We start from the raw sequence: 20053 nt of genomic DNA on the forward strand, positions 1-20053 counted from the left end.
CGATATTTTAACTTCAAAACATGCGATCCACCCTTCAGTATATAGTCGAGCAAAATGTATGAAACGATTTTTCGCACACGTGTTAACTCCTGCCCTTTGACCTTCAGGCCCGCCCAAGGTCGTTGTTCTGCCGCCATCTTCCGAGTTGCGCTCGCACGACACCTTGCGGCTGGAATGCAACGTTGAATCGAGTTTGGAGACAAATATTTCCTGGAGCAAGCTGGTTAGTTACTTTTTTCGTAAAAAACTCTGTTTTTAGGTAACTTTAATGGAAAAAAAGCAAGTTATATCACAATTCCTAGCCTTTTTTCTTATCGCAATCTAATATAATAAGGATTGAAATAAAAAAAAATGATCAAGCTAAGACTCTTTTAAAATCACTGTTTTTATATTTTTTCCTTTTTTTCCTTTTTTAGACTATTCATATACTTTTTGACAATTTTACTTTTTTTTCTAATTGCAATCCATTTCAATCCAGAGTTACAATAAAGAAATTTATCATAAAATATACTTCTAATTTTATTAAATATTAATCAAGGTATTTTTTATCGTGAATTTATGCGAAAGGTCATTCTGTAATGCGCTTATTAAGACGAAACCTTGTATGGTGAACAAAACGTCTTTGTTTAAAGTTGCTCTTTACCTTGCCCTTTTAATCAAGAGATAAAACATTCCACATAGACAAGCTTGTGACCTTAAAATACAAACAGCCTCACCAAGATAACTTATCGTAAGCTCCTAATTGCTTCCAAAACCGCTTTAAAACCACCAACCACGATTTTTAATTAAACTTTTCCATGAAAAGGCGTTTTTGTGCCTTTATCATATCTCTCGCGTTTTCAATGTTTAAAGGTGCTACAAGGAGTTAAAAAAACAAAAAAAAAACTGAAAAACGATTTCAGTTAGAGTTTTATTATTATTAGTATTATATTTAGCCGAGCTTTTAATAAATGTCTCGTCCAAGGTTTTCTTCAAGCTTCGCCTTCAGTTTGATCAAAATTCTCAATAAGCTGATTTTAAACTATTGTTAAATATTTCTTCTCGCTTTTAAGTATTTAAATTAATTCCCGCGTTTATCATACTAGGACATATTTTTCTTAATTAATCTTCATTTTGAAATTTAATCCGCAAAAAATGCAGTAACTAGTCATACAAACTGGTGTGTTTCTAAGTGAAATTCGAACTCAAACCGTTTGAAATACGCGACCACTGCTCTAACCACTGATCTATCAAGTGATTACACGATATTCGAACTCACGCCCACAAACATGCACACGACTTTTAACCAATCATCATTTTGTGACTAATCGTTGCCTTGTCAATATTTCCAATTAAATTACTTAAAAATGTAAAATTTGTTCTAGGACGGCAATATTACCACCAACTCTAGCACCAGCAGTAGTTCTCTTGTACTGGAGGACATTGGTCCAGACGATGGTGGGATTTACGTTTGTAGCGCTACAAATGCTGCTGGCACAACACACTACAACATCAACGTCCCTGTGCATTGTAAGTAGCAGGGGGTAATTTATCCATTTCGTTTCAAACTTATTGTGCCTGTACACTGCAAGAAGAGCGATACGTTATTTGCTCTTGTCCTAAAGTCATATTTATCCATAAAGGCTGGTTTTGAAATGTGTAGTGGCTTTCAAGTAGTTTTACGACTGATTTACTTTTGGGCTGATTCAAATAATCGCTCGACTTTGTAAAGATGTGTTCGATATTTTTTAGAGATATTGAAAAATTTGAATTTTTAGAACATTGGAGAGCGATGTTTCCTATGTTGTTTTTTGACCAATCCATTCTTAAGAGTTTAGCCTGACTAAAGCTATTGCAGCATCAATTGTCCAAACATATCTATCTGAGCTATTATTCCACCGATTGTCTAGTACTTTAATTTACCATATTTTTTAATACTCTATTATTTCGTCATGTTTTTCCGAGACATTCTTTTAGACATTTCGTTGACATTGTTACCGCCTATTTATAATTGTAGGCTTTTGAACACTCAATGCTTCTACATTTTAACTTTACTCTCAATAATCGTATTGTTTACATTCGAAATTTGAACTTTAGTAACCCTGACCATTTTTTCTCTTAGCTTTTATTCCCTTCTTCTCGCAAACGGAGCGCTCTTATCTCTCTCACTCTCTCCCGGACAACTCCTTTTACACTTCGTTCCGCATCCTGATTTCGTTCCGCCCCAATGCGCTCGACGGACTGCTCTTGTACGCCGCTAGCGACGGGAGCGATTTTATTAGCTTGAACCTGGCTGAAGGATTCGTGAGTGATTTCTGTGTTTTCTGTTGTAAATTGGGTTTCTATAACATATTGTCTATTGACAGATAGAAAAATATTTTTTTATATTACTTTTGACCAGTTTTTGATTTGAAACAAAATGTCTTGATTGCTGGATTGCGATAAACTGTCCTGGCAAATTAATTCTAATATCAGTAGAATCACGATATAAACTATTTTGCATAGCTGGTGTTTTGAATAAGATGTAAGCGTCAACTTTGAAAATATTGTTTACCTTACAAATATTTGCCTTAAAATTACTTCATTTAAAAAAGTAATCTTATTTCTTCCTTCTTGGCACCAGTTTACTTATTCTAAACATTTTTTCTTCAACTTAAAATGATCACAATAAATTATAATCCAATTATGAGCAAAAAGCAACTTCTCACTGCTTATTTTGAAAAAAAGGTCAACAACATCAACTTAAAAAAGGTTCAAACATTAATACATTAAAAAAAATTATCCTAGTCAGAAACTCGCGTTACTCAAGTTTGAATTGAAGTCTAATCTACCTCAACGTACAGCCTTCCATAGCTAATTTCCTAATCAAAACCAAGCTCTTTTAAATCTCAACAACGCATTTTTACAAACAAACTATTCTTTTTTAAATCCAAATAATTATTTTTTAAATCAAAACAATGACAAACAACAACAATTTTAATCTGGTTTAAACCGGTTTCAGCTTGACCTCCGCTTCGACCTCGGTTCCGGTCCAGTGACGATCAGGAGTGCTTCGTCAGTGGAGAAAGGCCAATGGCACACCGTGGTCGTGTCCAGGGAGGGCAAAAAGGGCCAGGTACAGGTGGACGGTGGGGAGGTGGCCAAGGGACAGTCCCCCGGAGGGTTCCGGGGCCTGGAACTGACCGGACCCCTTTACGTTGGCGGTCTGCCAAGGGAAATGGACAACCAGCTGCCGCTTGAGATACAGAGCCTGGGACCGGATCTGGGATTCTACGGTTGGTTTTGTTTTTTCTTTGTTTCATAATAATTGTTTTTTCATAAGGTTGTTTCTTATTTTCTTTACAAATCCATATAATTATATAATTGAGTTTCGTAGATGTTTATTTTTATTTAACTGTAACCTAATCTTCCCAAAGTGCCTTTATTCTTCTTTACTTCTTTGAAAGGTAAATCATCGTGTAAAGACGACTTTGCGATATACGACTTATTTAGAAGTACACACTTACATAAAAGAACCTTAAATACTCCCAAACTTGCCACAAAGCCCACAATGGTAGGCAGAAGCCCACAATGGTAGGAGTATTTTTACCCCATGATCAATTTTAAGGCCTATCTTCTCTCACGTGTGTTTTCCAGGTTGTGCCAAGTCGTAAATATTTCTGTCAAATATATTTGGCTTAGAATTTTCACATTTAACCTGCTCAGGAAATGCTTATTGGTGCATAATTTACCCACCTACCTAACATAAACTATCTCAGTGCAAAATGTTAAATTTATAACACGTTTTTTACCAGAAAAACTTCAATATTTACCTTTTAACAAACGCTTACATCAGGAGTTCTTAAACTGGGGTCCATGAACCCCTTGGGGGTACGTGAACTAGTTTTATGCAGTCCATGAACCCCTTGTGGGTACGTGAACCAGTTTTATGGGGTCCATGAACCCCTTGGGTGTACGTGAACCAGTTTTATGGGGTCCATGAAGCCCTTATTGAAATATTAGTTTATATTTGAAAAGCAATCATTTTTTCAAATAATAGTGTTTAAATAATAATACAACGTTTTTGCACTTAATGTATATTTAGACTCCATGTCGCTTTTACATTTTTTGGACTGGAAACAGCAGAGTTTTTGAATACTGCGAAGCAAAAATGTTATTTAGGTGTCCGCGTTGGAAAAAGTTCAAGAACCTCTGATTTACATCAAAGTAATCGACCATTATTTCCAGGTTGCATTAGTCAGCTTGAAATCGGTTCCGGTGCCATTGACATGGGTTCCGAGGCCCAGGTCAAGAGGGTAGGGGTTGTCCGGTGCAAGACCTGCGGCGCCAGTGGAACCGAGTCCCCCTGCCATAACGGCGCCGAGTGTACCGAGACGTACAAGGCCAAGGAGGGCCGGGTGTGCCGTTGCCCCACAGGAGTTGTCGGGGCAGATTGCCAGTTCATAGAAGCCGACATCTGCAAAGAAGGTAGAGTGTTTTTTTATTTAGTTTTTTTAGTAATATCTACTTTTAAATATCAACTTTTTAGTGAAAAAAAATTGTTTTTTCAATCTTTTTTAGCTCGTAAAAAAGGTATTTAGTGGAAAGATCAGTTCTATTTGAATAAGGAACACAAAATCTGTCTTTTTTTATATGAGCTTGGATGGCTTTCAAAATTTGTTATACGATGAGTTAATTAATTTAACCGCTCAAAATCCGAGATTTTTACTTTTTAATGTCACAAAAATATTAAAAACAAAACACGTTCGATGAACCAAAAATAGTCCAGCTATGTTCATAGAAAAGGGATTTATTTTCGTTGAGAGCCTTGTAAGAGTAACACTTTGTCAAAGTAAAAATAGTTTAAAAAATTTATCTGGAATATAAAGGGAGGTAAGTATACTGTCTAAAACCAAACGTTAACAAAGTGGTTGATTTTACGCTATTGAAAATAATGTTTTCACAAAAACATCACGCTAATTCCCCTTTCTATACGATATTCCAGGTGATTGCTGTGAACGCGCCGAATACAGGCGAGATTTAAGCCGCAAACTATATTGAAATATAGCTTAACGTCAAACTGAATGTTAACAAAATATGTTACCTTACAAAATTAAAAAGATGTTTCCTATGTTTTTTTTTTGGCCAATCCGTTCTTAAGAGTTTAGCCTGCTTAAAGTGCAGAATCAATTATACAATTTTATCTATCTGAGCTATTCTTCCACCGATTGTCTAGTACTTTAATTTACCCTATTTTTTAATAATCTATTATTTCGATATGTTTTTCTTTAAAGACATTGTTTTTTTAAGACATTTATTTAACATTGTCACCGGCTATTTCTTCTTTATAGGCTTTTGAACACTTAATGCTTTTACAATACAACTTTACTCTCAATAATCATATTGTTTACATTCGAATTTTGAACTTCGAACTTTATCGAAATATAGCTTAACGTCAAACCGAATGTTAACAAAATATGTTACCTTACAAAATTAAAAAAATATTGCTGTTTCCAACAGCATTGCCTTAAACCTACTCCCTATGATCTTCCAGGTTCTTGCGGCAAACGCGGCGAATGCAGGCGCGACTTGACCCTCGAACTGGGTCACCGGTGCGTCTGCGAGATCGGTTTCTCGGGCCCCAAGTGCGAACAGGCGCCCCACGTGGTTAACCCTCACCCCAACGTACCCATAAACTCTCTCCTGTCGTCCCTATTCGATCACCCACCTCCCAGAAGACCCCGGTTCGAAGCCAGAGGTCGTTTGCTGACCATTGAGAACCCGGAAAACGAAAAGGGTGCTTCTAATGTGAGGGTTGTGCCTGGAACTGTATCGTTCAGCAAGGTAAACTTAATTTCTTTTCGGAGAGTGTATTGAATCGTTACCATGTGATTATTCCCAGAACTCTTACATGGATTCATGTAAACAATGATACGAAAAATAATAAATTCGCTTTGATGTGAAACAAGATGCTTATTGTTATACATAAGACTATGATGAATATCTCTTCATGTGACCAATCATATGAATGATTATCATGTGAATATTTCCAGGACTCTTACATGATGACAACTGAGGTTCAAGCTTCAGAAGCTCTGAAGACGGACATCCGGATGCGGATCAAGAGGAACTCAAGGTCCAACGGACTCCTGCTTTTCAACCGGGATGAGGAGGGATCTTCGGACGTAGGAGAGGACTTCCACTTCCTCTCACTAGCAATCCGGGATAACTCCTTGGAGTTCCGATTCTCCTGGGGAACCGGTGAGTTGTTAACGCAATGAAATGACTTAATTATGTGAGGGTAGTTTTTGATGTGAGATCACATTTGTAGCGGCTACAATCAAACTTGGACAACTAGATAATTGTATTTGTCCAATTCAAGGAATTCGAGCGATGTATAGGTTGTCGATACCAATTTAAAATGTAAATACTTGTATGCTGTGATTCTAGTTCTAATCTATTTCGGGTTTTACCAAAAATGTTACCCTGTTTAACGGCATTTTTACCCCTCAGTCGCAACAAAGCATTCGATTTAATACCCAGATGTCGGATTTTATCCACTAAAATATTAGAATGCTTTTCTATTTTTTGTTAGTTTTGTTATGAACGCCTGATACAAAAGCAGTAGCCTATTTAGCTAAATGATACAAAAAATTAGTGGCCATCGAAATGGGGAAAAAAACCCGAATGACCCCCACTTAGTTTGTAGAAGATCTGATAGCTTAAATTTATTTATATTCTACAGTTAAAAAAATTGTCTGATTTAAAAATTGTTTTATTAATATGTTGCAAACAAAAATTGAACCACGCTATTCTGTAATCAAAATACATGTCCTTGCTTTCAATGTGTGATTCATATATAAGGTGTTTTGTAAAAAATGTAATCCTTGTGTTGATATTGAGACTGTTCATAAAACAGCATCTGATACGAAAGCAAGAATCTTTATTTTACGTTTCAAGGTCTCCGGGAGATTCTATATATCCGAAAGTGTTTCAGCTAAACCCTTCTGTTGTGTTGAAATGATATAACGTTTAACAAAATCGACCAACAAATTCGCACCCTTTAAAATCGTTTCATTCCAGAAACGGCGATCATTAAGAGTCCACGATCAGTTCTCGGAATCAACACGTGGCACAACCTCAAGGTCATACGGAGAAGTGGCAAGGGCAGACTGGTGGTCGACGGCAAGGTCGTTGCCAAGGCAACGGCGTCCGGATTTGGTCTTTTAGGGGTGAACGGCCCCATGTTCCTGGGTGGGGTGAGGTACTGGGATGGAGTTGCAGAAAAGGTTCGGGTTCGTGACGGATTCGACGGATGTGTTACTGGGGTGAGGAATAGTTTCGTTTTTCTATTATTTTATTGTTTAAACCAGGGTTGAAGAAACCACTTAGTAGTACTACGGGCTGTATGAATTGCACTAAACCAGTGTTGTAAACAAGTCATTTTGCAAAAATGACTTATGTCCCCGTCAAGTCATCTGTAAAATAACTTCCAGGTCAAGTCCTGTCGTAAAAATTACATGTTAAGCTATTAAAACAAAATTGGTCATTTTAGGATTAATTTCGTTTTTCTGTTACACTGGTAAACAAGAAAATTTAAAACGGATATGTGAAAATGCATTTTCTGCAAACTGTGTTGAACTTCTTTCTAAAGAACCATTGGTTCAGTTAGTGAGAAACAAAGACGTCTTGTTAAGCTATGAAATCCCGTCATTAAACATTTTAGAAAGGGGGAATAATTAAGAATACTTGATAAAAGTTCTATGGTGATGACCTGAGTTATGTGTATACAACAATTATATGTCAGACGTTTTTAAGGCTATGTATCATAGTTGTGCATTGTTTTTAATGCGTTTTTTTGGAAAATTAAATTTGACGATATGTTAAAAATGTGTTGTGCTAGAGAAAAACTAAAGGTATTTCCGAAATCAGCGCGAAAAATACATCGAAGATAAAGTACTCCCATTCTCGTTTAAAAAATGGAAAGTTTTGTTGACCAGTGTTATTCTACTGTCTAACCAGGGTTGGAGAACCTACTTAGTACTATAGGCCGTATGAATTGCACTAAAACAGGGGTCACCATACTACGGTCATATCCGGCCCGCCGGGTGAATTAATCCGGGCCGCGGCATGTTTCTTCAATGAAGATGAAGTATGCAGTTCAAATGTTGTCGAATGCATTTCGAAACTAAATTTTAATGAAATTTTGAATTGTAGGCTACTTTGTCCCACTACAGTTGCTATTCCTTAGTTATCCTATTTGCATTTTCCTCTTAATAAAGATACGACACAATTTTTTTATCTGGCCCGTGACCGCAAATCCTAACAGTTATTTGTCCCTTTATGAGAAACGTTTGGTGACTTCTGATCTAAACCAGTGGTTTTCAAATCTTGGATGGACGATTGACGTTTTCTTTTAGGATTAAGTTTAAAAATGAAATTGTTTATTAAGCTTAATACGATTATCCCAAGTTAGTTTGATTACCAAGTAACCATACGACGAATTTAACAAATCATTTTGTTGTGATTCAGCTGCGAATCAACAAACGCCACGTGTCGTTCGATCGAAAGTTCCAGAAGAAAAGAGTCGGAACTTGTGAGAGGCAAGAATCGGACTCAACTGATGCGGGTTTCATGGCTGGTGAGTTTACCCTTTACTTCATTTATTTTTATTTTAGTAGCCAGTTCAACGACTTGGTCTTTAGGTCAGGATGATGTTCAACATTTTTTAAATGTGACTATAGTTTGCCCTACAGTAACATATTTTGCGAAAGTCGTTATTTAAATAGTTTCAAAATTTTGTTTTATGTTTTCCCTTTTTATCAATTACTTAAGTTAAATTGTTCTTTTTTCCAATCAATTACACTTTATTAGTTTTTAAGGTTTTATATATTTTAAAGGTATTTAAAGTCACAATTAAAGTAAAGTTTTGAGGATTTTGCCTCACCTGCTTTGGAATTGTTTGTTCTCAGCTGCGTAAAAAAGTTTTTATCTTAATAAATACCAACCTTTTGTAAATGTGTTTTTTAACTTTAACCTTCTGAAGCACGGTTGTGCGAAAGCTTGTCGAGAATTCAATAAAATTTGTCTTTATATAGTACCACGTGAGTACCCTATTTATACAAAACAGGCATTTTGATTATTTACCTGATTATCCTAATCTTATTTACTAAGTTATAGCGGTTGGAAGCATAAGAGTTGTTAAGGCTTTATATATTTTAAAAGTTATTTAAAGTTTGCCTTTGAAGATTTTACTCAACCTTTTATGGAATTGTACGTTCTTCTTGGCTGTGTTTTTTAAGGTTTAATCTCATTGCATTTTCTATTGTAAACAAAATTCTACTTTGAACTGATGAAGCAAGGTTGTGCGAAAGCTTGTCGAGAATTCAAAACAATTTGTCTTTAAATACAGCAGTGCCTCCTGATTACTCTATTTACCATTAGGAGATATAGTTTCATTATTCAAACACTTTTGGCAAAGGTGCTGCTTGTCGAGAATTCAATACAATTTGTCTTCATATAGTGCCTCCTGATTACTCTAATGTTATTTACTTAGATATAGCAGCCAACGGTCTCCTGGCCTCCGCGGCCCGAACTTCAGCAAGGTTCATCGGATCTTCTTACGTCGCATTCCCAAGGAGCGCGTTCATGCATGACGGACAAGCCGAACAGCTCAGCTTGACGTTCCGCTCCACTAACCCCGAGGGACTGATTTTCTTCCACGGAATGGTGAGAAAATTGCAACTTTACCAATGACGTCATTATGATGGCCAAAGTCGCAATATAGTTACAAATAAAGTTACAAAAATGTTGGCACATAATTCGCTCTAATTAAAATTTTCTTCCAAAAAAAAAAGAAAACGCTAAAATGTGACGCTCCATCTTTGTAAATATTGGATGCAACTCTTTTCATAGTTTAAACATTATTCGCGATGATTACCAAATTTATTAGTTGCTCTCTCACTGAAGCCCTAATTTGTCTGTTCTGGTGACGATAAACATATTATGCGTTTTAGACAAACTGGTGATTCTTTGTTTATTTCTCTGTTAAGAAATGGTTTATTTGACTTTTGTAATTTTACCAGTTTGCTTCAAAATATACTTTTTTTTGACCTGTCGTGTAAAACGAGAAAATCTAACCCAAAGTAACCGCTTCTTTTGCCGTAGATAAAATTTTAAGCAAATCAAACCATCACCCATGCACAATTTAATTTGATGATTTTTTATTACCGACAAGTATCGAACATCCCTAGTATAAACAAACTCTAGGTTTTCATTGCTTTAATTTGAGCTGGTGGGAATACCAGAGCCCATACAGAAGTAGGTTACATTATTGCAGAATGCCTCGGTAATTGGTTAATCAAAAAAAAATCGACGTCGTAGCGACTGTATAATACAATGTTATATCTATTTGGCGCACAAGAGGTTGTAGTAGGATTATCGAAGCCCATACAAAAGTAGGAACATTATTCAAAACGTTCAAAATGCAACCTACTGCTGTATATGGGCTTTTATATTCTTACTACGTCCAACTGAAACCTCCAGCCATTATGTTCCTAAATTTGACCTAAAGTAACGCTTCTCGTTGCGCGCAGGACTTGACCTCAAGTAACCCGGGCGGTGCTGCGGTGATCGGCAACAACGACCCGCGGCGGAGTGGTCAGTTGGACTTTGTGTCGCTCGGACTTCAGTCCTCCTACCTAGTGTACAGATACAACCTGGGAGGGGGAAGTACCGAAGCAGTGAGCATTTTCCCGGTAGCTGACGGACAGTGGCATCACGTGACCATCGTGCGTCGTGGCTCTCTGGTCCTCATGTGGCTCGATGACGTCACTAGCCCGGTGACGGTGCAATCTACGTCATCACACAGTGACCTGAACGCGCCTGGACGGGTTTACCTGGGTAAGTTGCTTTTAAATAAGGTTTTTTATCTCATTTTAAAATCTTTTTCTTTCTTGGAATTTGTCGAAATCCATTTTTTCTTGTTTTTTTGGATAAGTTTGTTTTAAATTCAAAGATTATTTTTAGTGTCGCCAATCTCAAGATTCAAGCTTATACGATAAAAAAGCTTAAGAATAATTTTAGTGTCGCCAATCTTAGGTTAGAAAACATATAACAATTTACGATTTACCTTATTTAGGAACAATATTAGGCTATTTCTAATTCGCTAAAAGCACCTGATTTTATTGCATCAATGAATCAAAGTAATTTTGAAATCAATTAAACACCAGTAAAGTTAATTGAAAAATAACTTCAGTGAAAATCAAGTCTTTTGCGAAAATAACAAATCAAGTCATAATTAAAGCAAGTCAAGTCATTGACAAAATAAAACGTATAACTTTTTTTAATTTGTTAGACTCGAATAACAAAACACAAGCCTTTTTACTCTATTGAAAACTTACTACCTCTCTTTTTGCGCGAGGTAGCCATTTATTATTAGTGCCGGAATATCAAATGCTAAGCTAGAGTCACCCATGCATTATGTTCTTAAAATGGTGTGTCGTTTTAGTATTAAACAAATGCCTCCTGACAAAAAATCATCTTATACTTTTTATACCTGGCCATAGGCAACATTGCTTTCTACAACTTTTTTAATTTGTTATACTCGAATCAACCAAATATTAACATATAACAAGCAAATTGTTGTACGTGGAAAAAATTGACTAAAATATGTCAATTTTATTCAAATAATGTTTTCAACGAAATACCTTATTTAAACCCAAGCTGTTTGACATAATGGCGTAAGTCCAAGCCAAGTTATTTTTCTTAAAAGACTTGATTAGGTCAATTTAGTAAGACTTAAGTTAAGTATTTAAAGTCTTTGATATTTTAAAGTTTCGCAAAACAAACAAATGTTCTATTTCGGAAAAAAAAATTAAATCCATTATTCATATCACTTTAGGTGGATCCCCACGCACCAGCCAGGCTACCGACGGTTACTACAGTCGCGGCTTCATCGGATGTCTCAAGGACGTTCGTTTGACCTCTGTGCCTGCCAGTCGCGCCCACGAGCTCGGTTCAAGGTTCCTGGACGACAGCCAAACGCCCCCGCTTGGCCTGGGGCGCCGTGGGACCCTTAAAAGGGTGAACATAAGGAACTGCAGGTCCGAAAGTCAACAGCACAGCTTTCTGGTGAACGTCTAGGACCCAGGGAGGTCTATTTTGAACTGAAGCGATGTTACGTCGCGCGTGCACGGCGCCGGCCCGATTTTGGCGAATTGTGTTTTTGTTGATTTTTTTTACTTTTTTAGCGTTTTTGTTGGAAGCATAATTGAAAACTGCGCCACTACAATATCACAAATAATATGTGGACATATTTGACAAGGTTTTTGATTCCACTTAACTAAACCTGATACCTATTTTACAAACATGACCATTAAAAACTTGGATTTGTTGTTCTGTTAAGCTTAATCAACAACGTGATGCTAAAATAATTAAAACAAAGCATATGTACAATCGCGTCTTCAGTATTTTTTGTTCTACGTTTTTTTACGTGTGTTTTTTTATATCGCCAAGCAGAGGGCCTTTAGCGAATGACAAAGGTTGGAAATACTTCCTTTTACATGTAGCCTTTCTGGCCGCCCGTTATTTTGTTAGCTTACGGTTTATTTCGTTTCCACGACTTGTGCTTTTTTAGCATGTGCCAATTCAATCACCAACGAACAGTCTCGTTTTTCTGTGTTGTTTACTCCTTTTTAGCTGAAGTTTTCTCCTGTATTTTGTCATTTCGTGCCTTTGTTACCTTCGCCTTTCAAATCAGCATCGACAAAAGCTTAAGTCTTGCCTTTTTCTGGTCACGAATAACAAAACACAAGCTTTTTTACTCTCAAGTAAAAAATAACTACCTCTCTTTTTGCGCGAGGTAGCCATTCGTTATGAAGTGCCGGAATAGCAAATGTTAACAAAGATCCACCCATGTATTATTTTCTTAAAATGGTGTTAATTTACAAGTTATACTATATGACAAATGCCCCCTGACAAAAAACATCTTATACTTTTTATACCTGACCATACGCAACATTGCTTTCTACATGCTTTTTGTCATTTAAAGAAACTGTTAAAATGCTTTTCATGTTTTTGCTTATAGCTATATCCACACAGACTTTATCCATATTAACTGACAAAAATAAAAAAAATCATCGTTTTTGCAATACTTTTGTGTAGTCATTCGGAAAGATTAACTTAACCCACTCCTTTAGCCTACTATTGGTTGTTCTAAAGAATTCAGGCAATTTTGTGGGCATCTTTTTTCACTTCGTTGTAATCGTTTTGCAGGCAAAAACTGTTACATCCTGTTTTGCAATTTTGTGAAATAAAGTGGAAATTGGAAAACATTTTCATGATGGTGCTTAGGCTTGTTTAGAAATATAAATACGCTGTTGAGAAGGTTTGCAGTAATTGCTGTCAGTTGATTATTCAATCCGTATTTTTTAAAGTCTTTTTACAGGATTTATTGTAGCAATAATAATTACAAAAATATATCGAAAATTTAGATAATTGAAACTTTAAATGCCTTCACAATAAATAGCATTAATTGCGTACAAAATAAGATCAAAATTGCCAAGAACTTGGCTATTTGTTTTAGTGTTTATTTTATATCTACCTTGATAAAATAATGCAACTAAAAATAAATATCTGTTTTATTACGGTCCACTGCGCAACAGAAAATTCGACGGTCTGGTGAATTGATAAAATAACAAAATAAAATATTCACAATCTTCGCTTTAAAAATTAAGTTTTGGTAATATTGATCATTGTATTCTGTATCAAAATAAAATTTTACAATGTTATCTTGATTGCAAAAATGGCATTTAAAGTTCAACATGGATTTTCCGACTACCACATTTGAAGAAGTCAAAACAAAACTGCGATATATCAAAGACTCGGCAAACGAACTAACTTCGCTGCTATGTCAAGAGGAATTGGAGAATAATATAGAAATTCTTAAGATAATTTCGTCGGTGAACGATTACTGCCTTGAACTTGACGTGAAAGTGTTGCAGGTATAATCGCGAGTTTAAACTTTGGGTTGTGGACATGTAAAACCAACGTTCATAGTAACAAATTATCTCAAATTGTAGAGTTGAACTATGGGCTCAAAACGGGTCTGCAGAGTCAGTTAAAAACAACCATAGACTCCGGCTATTTGCCGATTTCGTCAAGTTTGACTATAGTCCTATTCTACAGCCTGTATTTTATCCAGCAATCCATCCACTAATAGGTGCACTGTCATATAACTTATCCACCCACAAAATGTGGTTGGAAAATATTCCACCATATGCTATTTCACCTTTACAGGTTAAATTTTGCAGACCTATCAGTTTCAAAACGTCTGTCTGACTTAACTCTGGTAGTCTTTGTCCTAATTTAGCAAAATAAACCGACTCTGTTAAGCTCAACCTTAAAATATCCCAATCGCAAAACTATTTGCTTAGTATGAAAACTCCAAATCCAGCATTAGTTTAAACATTGAAAAACTTAATATATTTAAATTATACTTGTTGGATACTGCATAAATATAGCAATAAACTACAGCTATTTATATTCTCATACAGTAACCCCAAAACTGTAAAGTTGTAATTATTCCATTTTTTATTAACTAGTCACATACTGGACATCTAGTAGCTGAACATTATAGCAATTAATCAAATATATAAGTACTCTTATAACCTTTTATTTTGCTTTTTTTGTATTTTTAAATCTAATCTGCAATTTTTTGCCGTACTGTTAAATGGTTTAAAATTAAGTGTATTCAGCTATTTATCGACTTAACATGGACTTTAGTGATTCCACAAATAAAATGACTAGGACACCCAATTTCAAAATAACATCACTGCAAATTGCACTAGAATGGATGGCAACATGCCATTAGCTGTGACAATTATATCCGGTTTGATTTTTTCTAGATTGAACAAAAATTTGAGGTTGTGGTTGACACGAACAAAAGCCTTTCCATATATCAGCTTGAGCTTAAAGATAACCTCAACTCAAAAGAAACTGAGTGTTCTGAATTGACAACTCAATTGGAACAACAAAAACAAAATGCCAGTTATCAAATTGAAAGGTAATGAATAGATGTGCATGTGAAATTTTATTATCGAAGTATTTCTCCCAGTATAGTTATACACGAAACCAAATGGGGTATCTTAGTGTAATGTTAAATCATTTACAGAAGGAGGTAGAAATTTGCAACATTTTGAAAAGGCTATTTATTTTTTTTAGATGTGAGTCTTTAAAAACACAAATTTCTGAAGATGCGTCGGCAGTTTCTAAGTTAAAGCAAGATCTTTCTGAGTGTCAGCAATATTTAAACGAAGCCAACGCTGGAATGGCCGAAGCTAAACAAAATTTACAGAAAGTAAAAGAAGAAAAGTGTGACTTGGAAATTACTGTTGCTGAAAATGATGTATTTTGTCAAGCTCTACAAGATCATATTAACGAACTAGAGGTATGTCATTTGTCACTCTAAGTCAGGAGTCAACTTTTTATAATGGGGCGGGTAACTCATAAGGAAACTGTAAATATCGACCAACGCGAGCCAGATATAAAATTTAGTAACATCATAAAACGAAGAAAACATAATTATTTATCAAAATCAAATACTAGCTTCATGAAATTGTCATTTAGTTTAAAATTTTCACAATAAGATTAGTCTTATATCCCACAAACATTGCTGTCAATAAAGTAGTAATAACCAAATTTTTGGTATTACAAAAATATTCAGCAAAAAAAATGGATCTGGTGGCAGTGTGGTAACCCCTGCTCTAAATAAGATTTTATATATATCCATTTTTAGGAAATTTCTTCAGCTCTTATGAGTCAAAGAGATGAACAGATGCTTTACTTTGAACAAAAACAATCAAAGTTAAAAGATTCTTTTAATCGTCAACTCCAGGAATCTTTCAGTGAGAAATCTCAAGTTGCTTCGGAATATTCCAAAATGAAAACAGACTTTGTTTTAATGCAGTAAGTGTCCCTTGGGTAACTACAGAAAAAACAATTTTATTAAGTATATATATTATTTCATTTGGAAGCCAATATGGCTTCAGAAATTTAAGACATTGCAGACCACAAATTTTTTTTAACAAATATTTTTCTCTTTAGCAATCCTTTTTTTTGACAATCAAAAACTTAGTCTGTATTACATGTGTATATAGCTTCCATAGAAATGTAGTAGTATACTATCAAAATCGAGTTGCTACCCAGTACTATATTGTGCATTGCTATTTTGCGTTCATGCAATTAAAGTTCCCTGAATAACACTGCTTGATTCCTATAAAATTTGTGCGTTCTACAATAAATTAGCCATCTAATAGCTAACATTAGGGATGTCGGAAATACCAAGTCTTAAGTCGTAACGATACCTTTTGCCCCAAGTGATAGCAACGGTACTAGTCCGATACTCAGGTGGTTTTAATACCGATTCCATACCAAATAATTTCTGCATTACAGTCATTTTTGCAATCCAACATAGTTTACTACCTTTGAAAAGTAAACTTTTAAGAAAATATTACATTAAAAATTAAAATCAAGGATTAATAGGAATAAAGTATCAGGCATCAGGCATGCCTAGCCAGCATGAATATATTTGTCTATATACCAGGCATTTAAAGTGATTTCATTTTTAATTTCAAAGGATACTTTTGTAATGTTCATGTTGCTTAAAGGGATGAAATTGATCACCTGACGTCAGAAAGGGACAAATGGTTTGCTGAAAAATGCTGCCTAAACTTAACAGTGGAGGAAATAAAAAACAAGCTTGTGAATGTTGAAAATCAACTGGCTTCAGAAAGAAGTGTGTCAAAAGAAAGGTAAGATATATGTCAGAAAATATGCACTAATCAGTCGAGCGAGTGTTTACGGCTGGATGAAATAAAAAATTGCGGCACACCATCTACAAATTTCCATCCTAACAATTTTTTTTTTCAATAATTTCACCTGCTTTCTATTATGGGGGGGGGGGGGGCATATATATGCAATTATACTTAGTTCTTATAACTGGCCTTGATTGTTAATGGACTGTTGTACGCGTAGGACTTTTTACCATGTGCGATGCACTTGTTTAATTCTGTTGCTGCGCAAGTATATAATGGTTATTTATGCAATAATATATTTTGTGCAATAACTGGCCTTCATCTGTGACGTTTGACATAATCTATTGAAAATTAAAAAAAAAATTAATAAAAAAATGACTGTTATATCTCATTCCGCCAGCACTTAAATGGGAACTATTCTAGAGACAAACCTAAAAAAATTACCAGACTTTCACTTTTGAAGAACCCAATATATAACAAAAAAAACTGTTTTTTTTTCACTTTTACTTTACTAATTTCAATAGTAAAGAGCTGAGTCAGTCGATTTCACCTGAAAAGGAGAAACTAGATTCTTCACCGAAAGAACAAACTCCACAAAGATCAGTTGAAAGCGTTGTTGAAGATTTAGTACTCAACTATCTCAAGCAGAGGAACATATCTATGAAAAGTGCAAGCGAACACAGAATAACATCACTTCAAAAACAGGTATTACTGTCGCGCCAAAAATACTGAACCCGGGGTACTAGCCTACTTAACGGCCTATCGGTTGCCTGAACGCTACGCGAGGCGTCTTACAGTTGTATTCAATACTGAGCATTGAAACAAAACAATGTAGGAAGATGTATTTCAAATTCAAAAATAGAGTGACCAGGTTTGCTTTTTACCGCCAAATACCAGAAATTTGGCCTTTTTAGAATGCACTTGGCGGCATAATTTTTGTCGATTTTTAGGGAAAATTAATAATAAAACAAAATTTGTCGCTAAAACTACTTGCGCTGACTTTGAAAACAATCAACAAATGTGTTAAAATTTCAAATTTCTAACGTAAATATTAGATGCTTTTTTGGGACTTTAATACGCAAGGCCATATGTTGAACCTTAGCAGTTCTGAATTTTTGCTCGAATAATAAAAGTCTAGTCCCGTAGTCCGATTGTCATTGACTACAAGCGATGGCTTTTTTTGCACTTTTGAGACGCAGCGCAATTTTTTATTCAACTTAATAACAGCCACGCAATTTCAACCTAATAAACACTCCGTAGTGCAATACCCAAAGTTTCTTATCTGGGTAGAACGTTTTAGGAATTGACAAAGCTGTTTGTTCTTATATGAGCCAAAAGCCTTGAACAGTAATTTAGTGTTAGAAAAATACTTAAGCCTTTTTTTCATATTTTTCTTGTTTAAAAGAGTTAGGTCGTATTAATTGTCAAATCTGGGCAAAAACAATATTTGTTTTGGCGTCCGTCAAAATAAGTTTTTTGTTATATTATTTTTTTCTGTCTAGCTAATCGAAGTTCAACTTCAATTGGAAAAGGAAAAGCTGGGAAGGATAGAAGACCGTTCAGAAATAGACAACCTTCGCTCAAAGCTGAAAAAAGCGTCGCGAAAAGCCAAAGCAGGCATAACAGCTTCCCTTAACTCAAGCCAGTGCCTTATAGACAACTCCCTGTCTCTGAACAGCAGCCTTACAGCAGTCGACGACCTGTTTTCGCTCGCTTCTGGTGAAAATCGTGTCGGCCTTGGTGATATTTCAGCGCGGATTGGACAAAGCCGTTCGCCGCCTTCCTTGAATACTTCCAGCAAGGCTGTCTCGCATATTTCCGCCGCTGAACGGGCGGCTATTGAAAAGCTGCAGAAACTCTCGATCATTTAGCTGCGAAAAAAAGCTAGTCATTTTGCTGCAAAATATGTTATTTTTAACTAACTTTAAAACCCTGCAAAACTTTTATCATTTTGCTGATTTTAAAATGCCTAGAATCTGTCAATTAACTGATTATTATTTGTCTAACTTTAAAACCCTGATTAACTCTCAATCATTAAGCTGCGCGAAAAATGGCAGTCATTTTGATGCTAAATAAGTAAATTTTTAACTAACTTTAAAACTCAACATCGTTTTACGGCCTTAAAAAAATTCCTAAAATCTGTCAAATTATTTATTGGACTTTCAAACCCTAGTAGAAACTGTCAATCATTTCACTGTGTAAACTGTCAATCATTTTGAGGCCGTTAAAATCTGTCAATTTATAGTCTGAGTTTAAAACCCTGCAAACCTGTCAATCATTTTTCTGCTTTGCTCAAAAACGTGCTCAAAAACAGCTGCCGTAAATATATAACTGCTATATATTATATAACTGCCGTAAAGCAGCAAAGACTCTGATGACGTAGAAACTGTCATTCATATAATTTCCCAAAAGCTGTCAATCATATACCCATGCTAAAAACTGTCAATCATACACCCATGCTGAAAGCTGTCAATCATACACCCATGCTAAAAACTGTCAATGTCAATTAGTGGTTTGCGCTTATAGCTGCAAAACCAATTTTTTACCGCGGAACCCTAATTTGTTTTTCCTTTGCGTGGACCACGGTAGGCAAAACAAATTTCCAAAAATGACGTCAGAAATTGACGTCACAATAGAAATAAACTTCACAAGTCTGCTGATTTCGGTCCAAAAATGTGAAAATGAAATGGAGTCTAAATGCATTCAGCAAATCCGTTTTATTTTCAATTAAACTTTTTCTTTGAAAAATTGATCCCTTTTACACTAATATTTCAATCAGGCCTTCATGGACCTCCTAAAACTAGTTCACGTACACCCTAAGGGGTCCATGGACCCCAGTTCTATTAAAATGAGGCCGGATTTCCAATGATATAAAAATAATTTGTCATCAGACTGCTCCCGGTACCATCCCAGTATTTTACTTCCACTTGGAATCGGGTATCGACTCTGATCCTTTGTTATCGGAAAACCGTTAATTTACATAATGCCGTTAAAACAAAATCTGTAATTTCGAGATCTGCGCCCAATACTGCAATATGAATCTTTTATTGAACTTGACATTGCTTCTGTGTTTTAAGCTGTCAATCATATAACCGAGTTTAATGCGGTTTTACCTAAAACCCCCGAAATACAACAAAGTCTATTGTAAACCTTCCATTGTAAATTGCTAAATTTGTCGATCATATTGCTTCAAGCGTTTTTTCTATCTTTCTTATTTGAGTGTCTAAGCGCACTTTTTTTAATTAAAAGTATTTAAAAGTTTCTTGAAATCTATTAATGTT

At 35.4% G+C, this 20053-nt stretch overlaps 2 protein-coding genes across 2 annotated transcripts in view; both read left to right on the forward strand.

Annotated features, from left to right (window-relative positions):
- The window catches only part of LOC146139172 (basement membrane-specific heparan sulfate proteoglycan core protein-like), an 86166-nt gene extending 73386 nt beyond the window's left edge, over positions 1-12780 (forward strand). Inside the window, exons 56-67 of the mRNA XM_083391724.1 lie at positions 108-223; positions 1365-1509; positions 2102-2283; positions 2981-3254; positions 4207-4446; positions 5513-5802; positions 6012-6219; positions 7042-7286; positions 8491-8599; positions 9515-9687; positions 10554-10860; positions 11861-12780. Coding sequence (XP_083247850.1) covers positions 108-223; positions 1365-1509; positions 2102-2283; positions 2981-3254; positions 4207-4446; positions 5513-5802; positions 6012-6219; positions 7042-7286; positions 8491-8599; positions 9515-9687; positions 10554-10860; positions 11861-12102 — 2531 coding nt within the window. The 3' untranslated portion in view covers positions 12103-12780. The remainder of the gene's footprint in view (positions 1-107; positions 224-1364; positions 1510-2101; positions 2284-2980; positions 3255-4206; positions 4447-5512; positions 5803-6011; positions 6220-7041; positions 7287-8490; positions 8600-9514; positions 9688-10553; positions 10861-11860) is intronic.
- An 879-nt stretch (positions 12781-13659) lies between these two features.
- LOC146139173 (uncharacterized) lies at positions 13660-20028 on the forward strand. The gene is made up of 7 exons (XM_083391725.1): positions 13660-13961; positions 14865-15022; positions 15181-15406; positions 15755-15924; positions 16626-16769; positions 17297-17477; positions 18275-20028. Exons 1-7 carry the CDS (start codon positions 13782-13784, stop codon positions 18641-18643), a joined length of 1428 nt encoding a protein of 475 aa, XP_083247851.1. The 5' UTR covers positions 13660-13781; the 3' UTR covers positions 18644-20028.
- The last annotated feature ends 25 nt before the right edge of the window (positions 20029-20053 follow it).

The sequence above is a fragment of the Ascidiella aspersa genome, chromosome 6 (genome assembly GCF_963924565.1).
Source record: "Ascidiella aspersa chromosome 6, kaAscAspe10.2, whole genome shotgun sequence".
Classification (NCBI taxonomy): domain Eukaryota; kingdom Metazoa; phylum Chordata; class Ascidiacea; order Phlebobranchia; family Ascidiidae; genus Ascidiella; species Ascidiella aspersa.

Coding starts and splice junctions, on each gene's coding strand:
- LOC146139173 (XM_083391725.1), top strand. CDS start 13,782: ATGGATTTTCCGACTACCACATTTGAAGAAGTCAAAACAAAACTGCGA. Junction 15,023..15,180: donor GCCAGTTATCAAATTGAAAG/GTAATGAATAGA, acceptor TATTTTTTTTAG/ATGTGAGTCTTTAAAAACAC. Junction 15,925..16,625: donor ACAGACTTTGTTTTAATGCA/GTAAGTGTCCCT, acceptor TGTTGCTTAAAG/GGATGAAATTGATCACCTGA.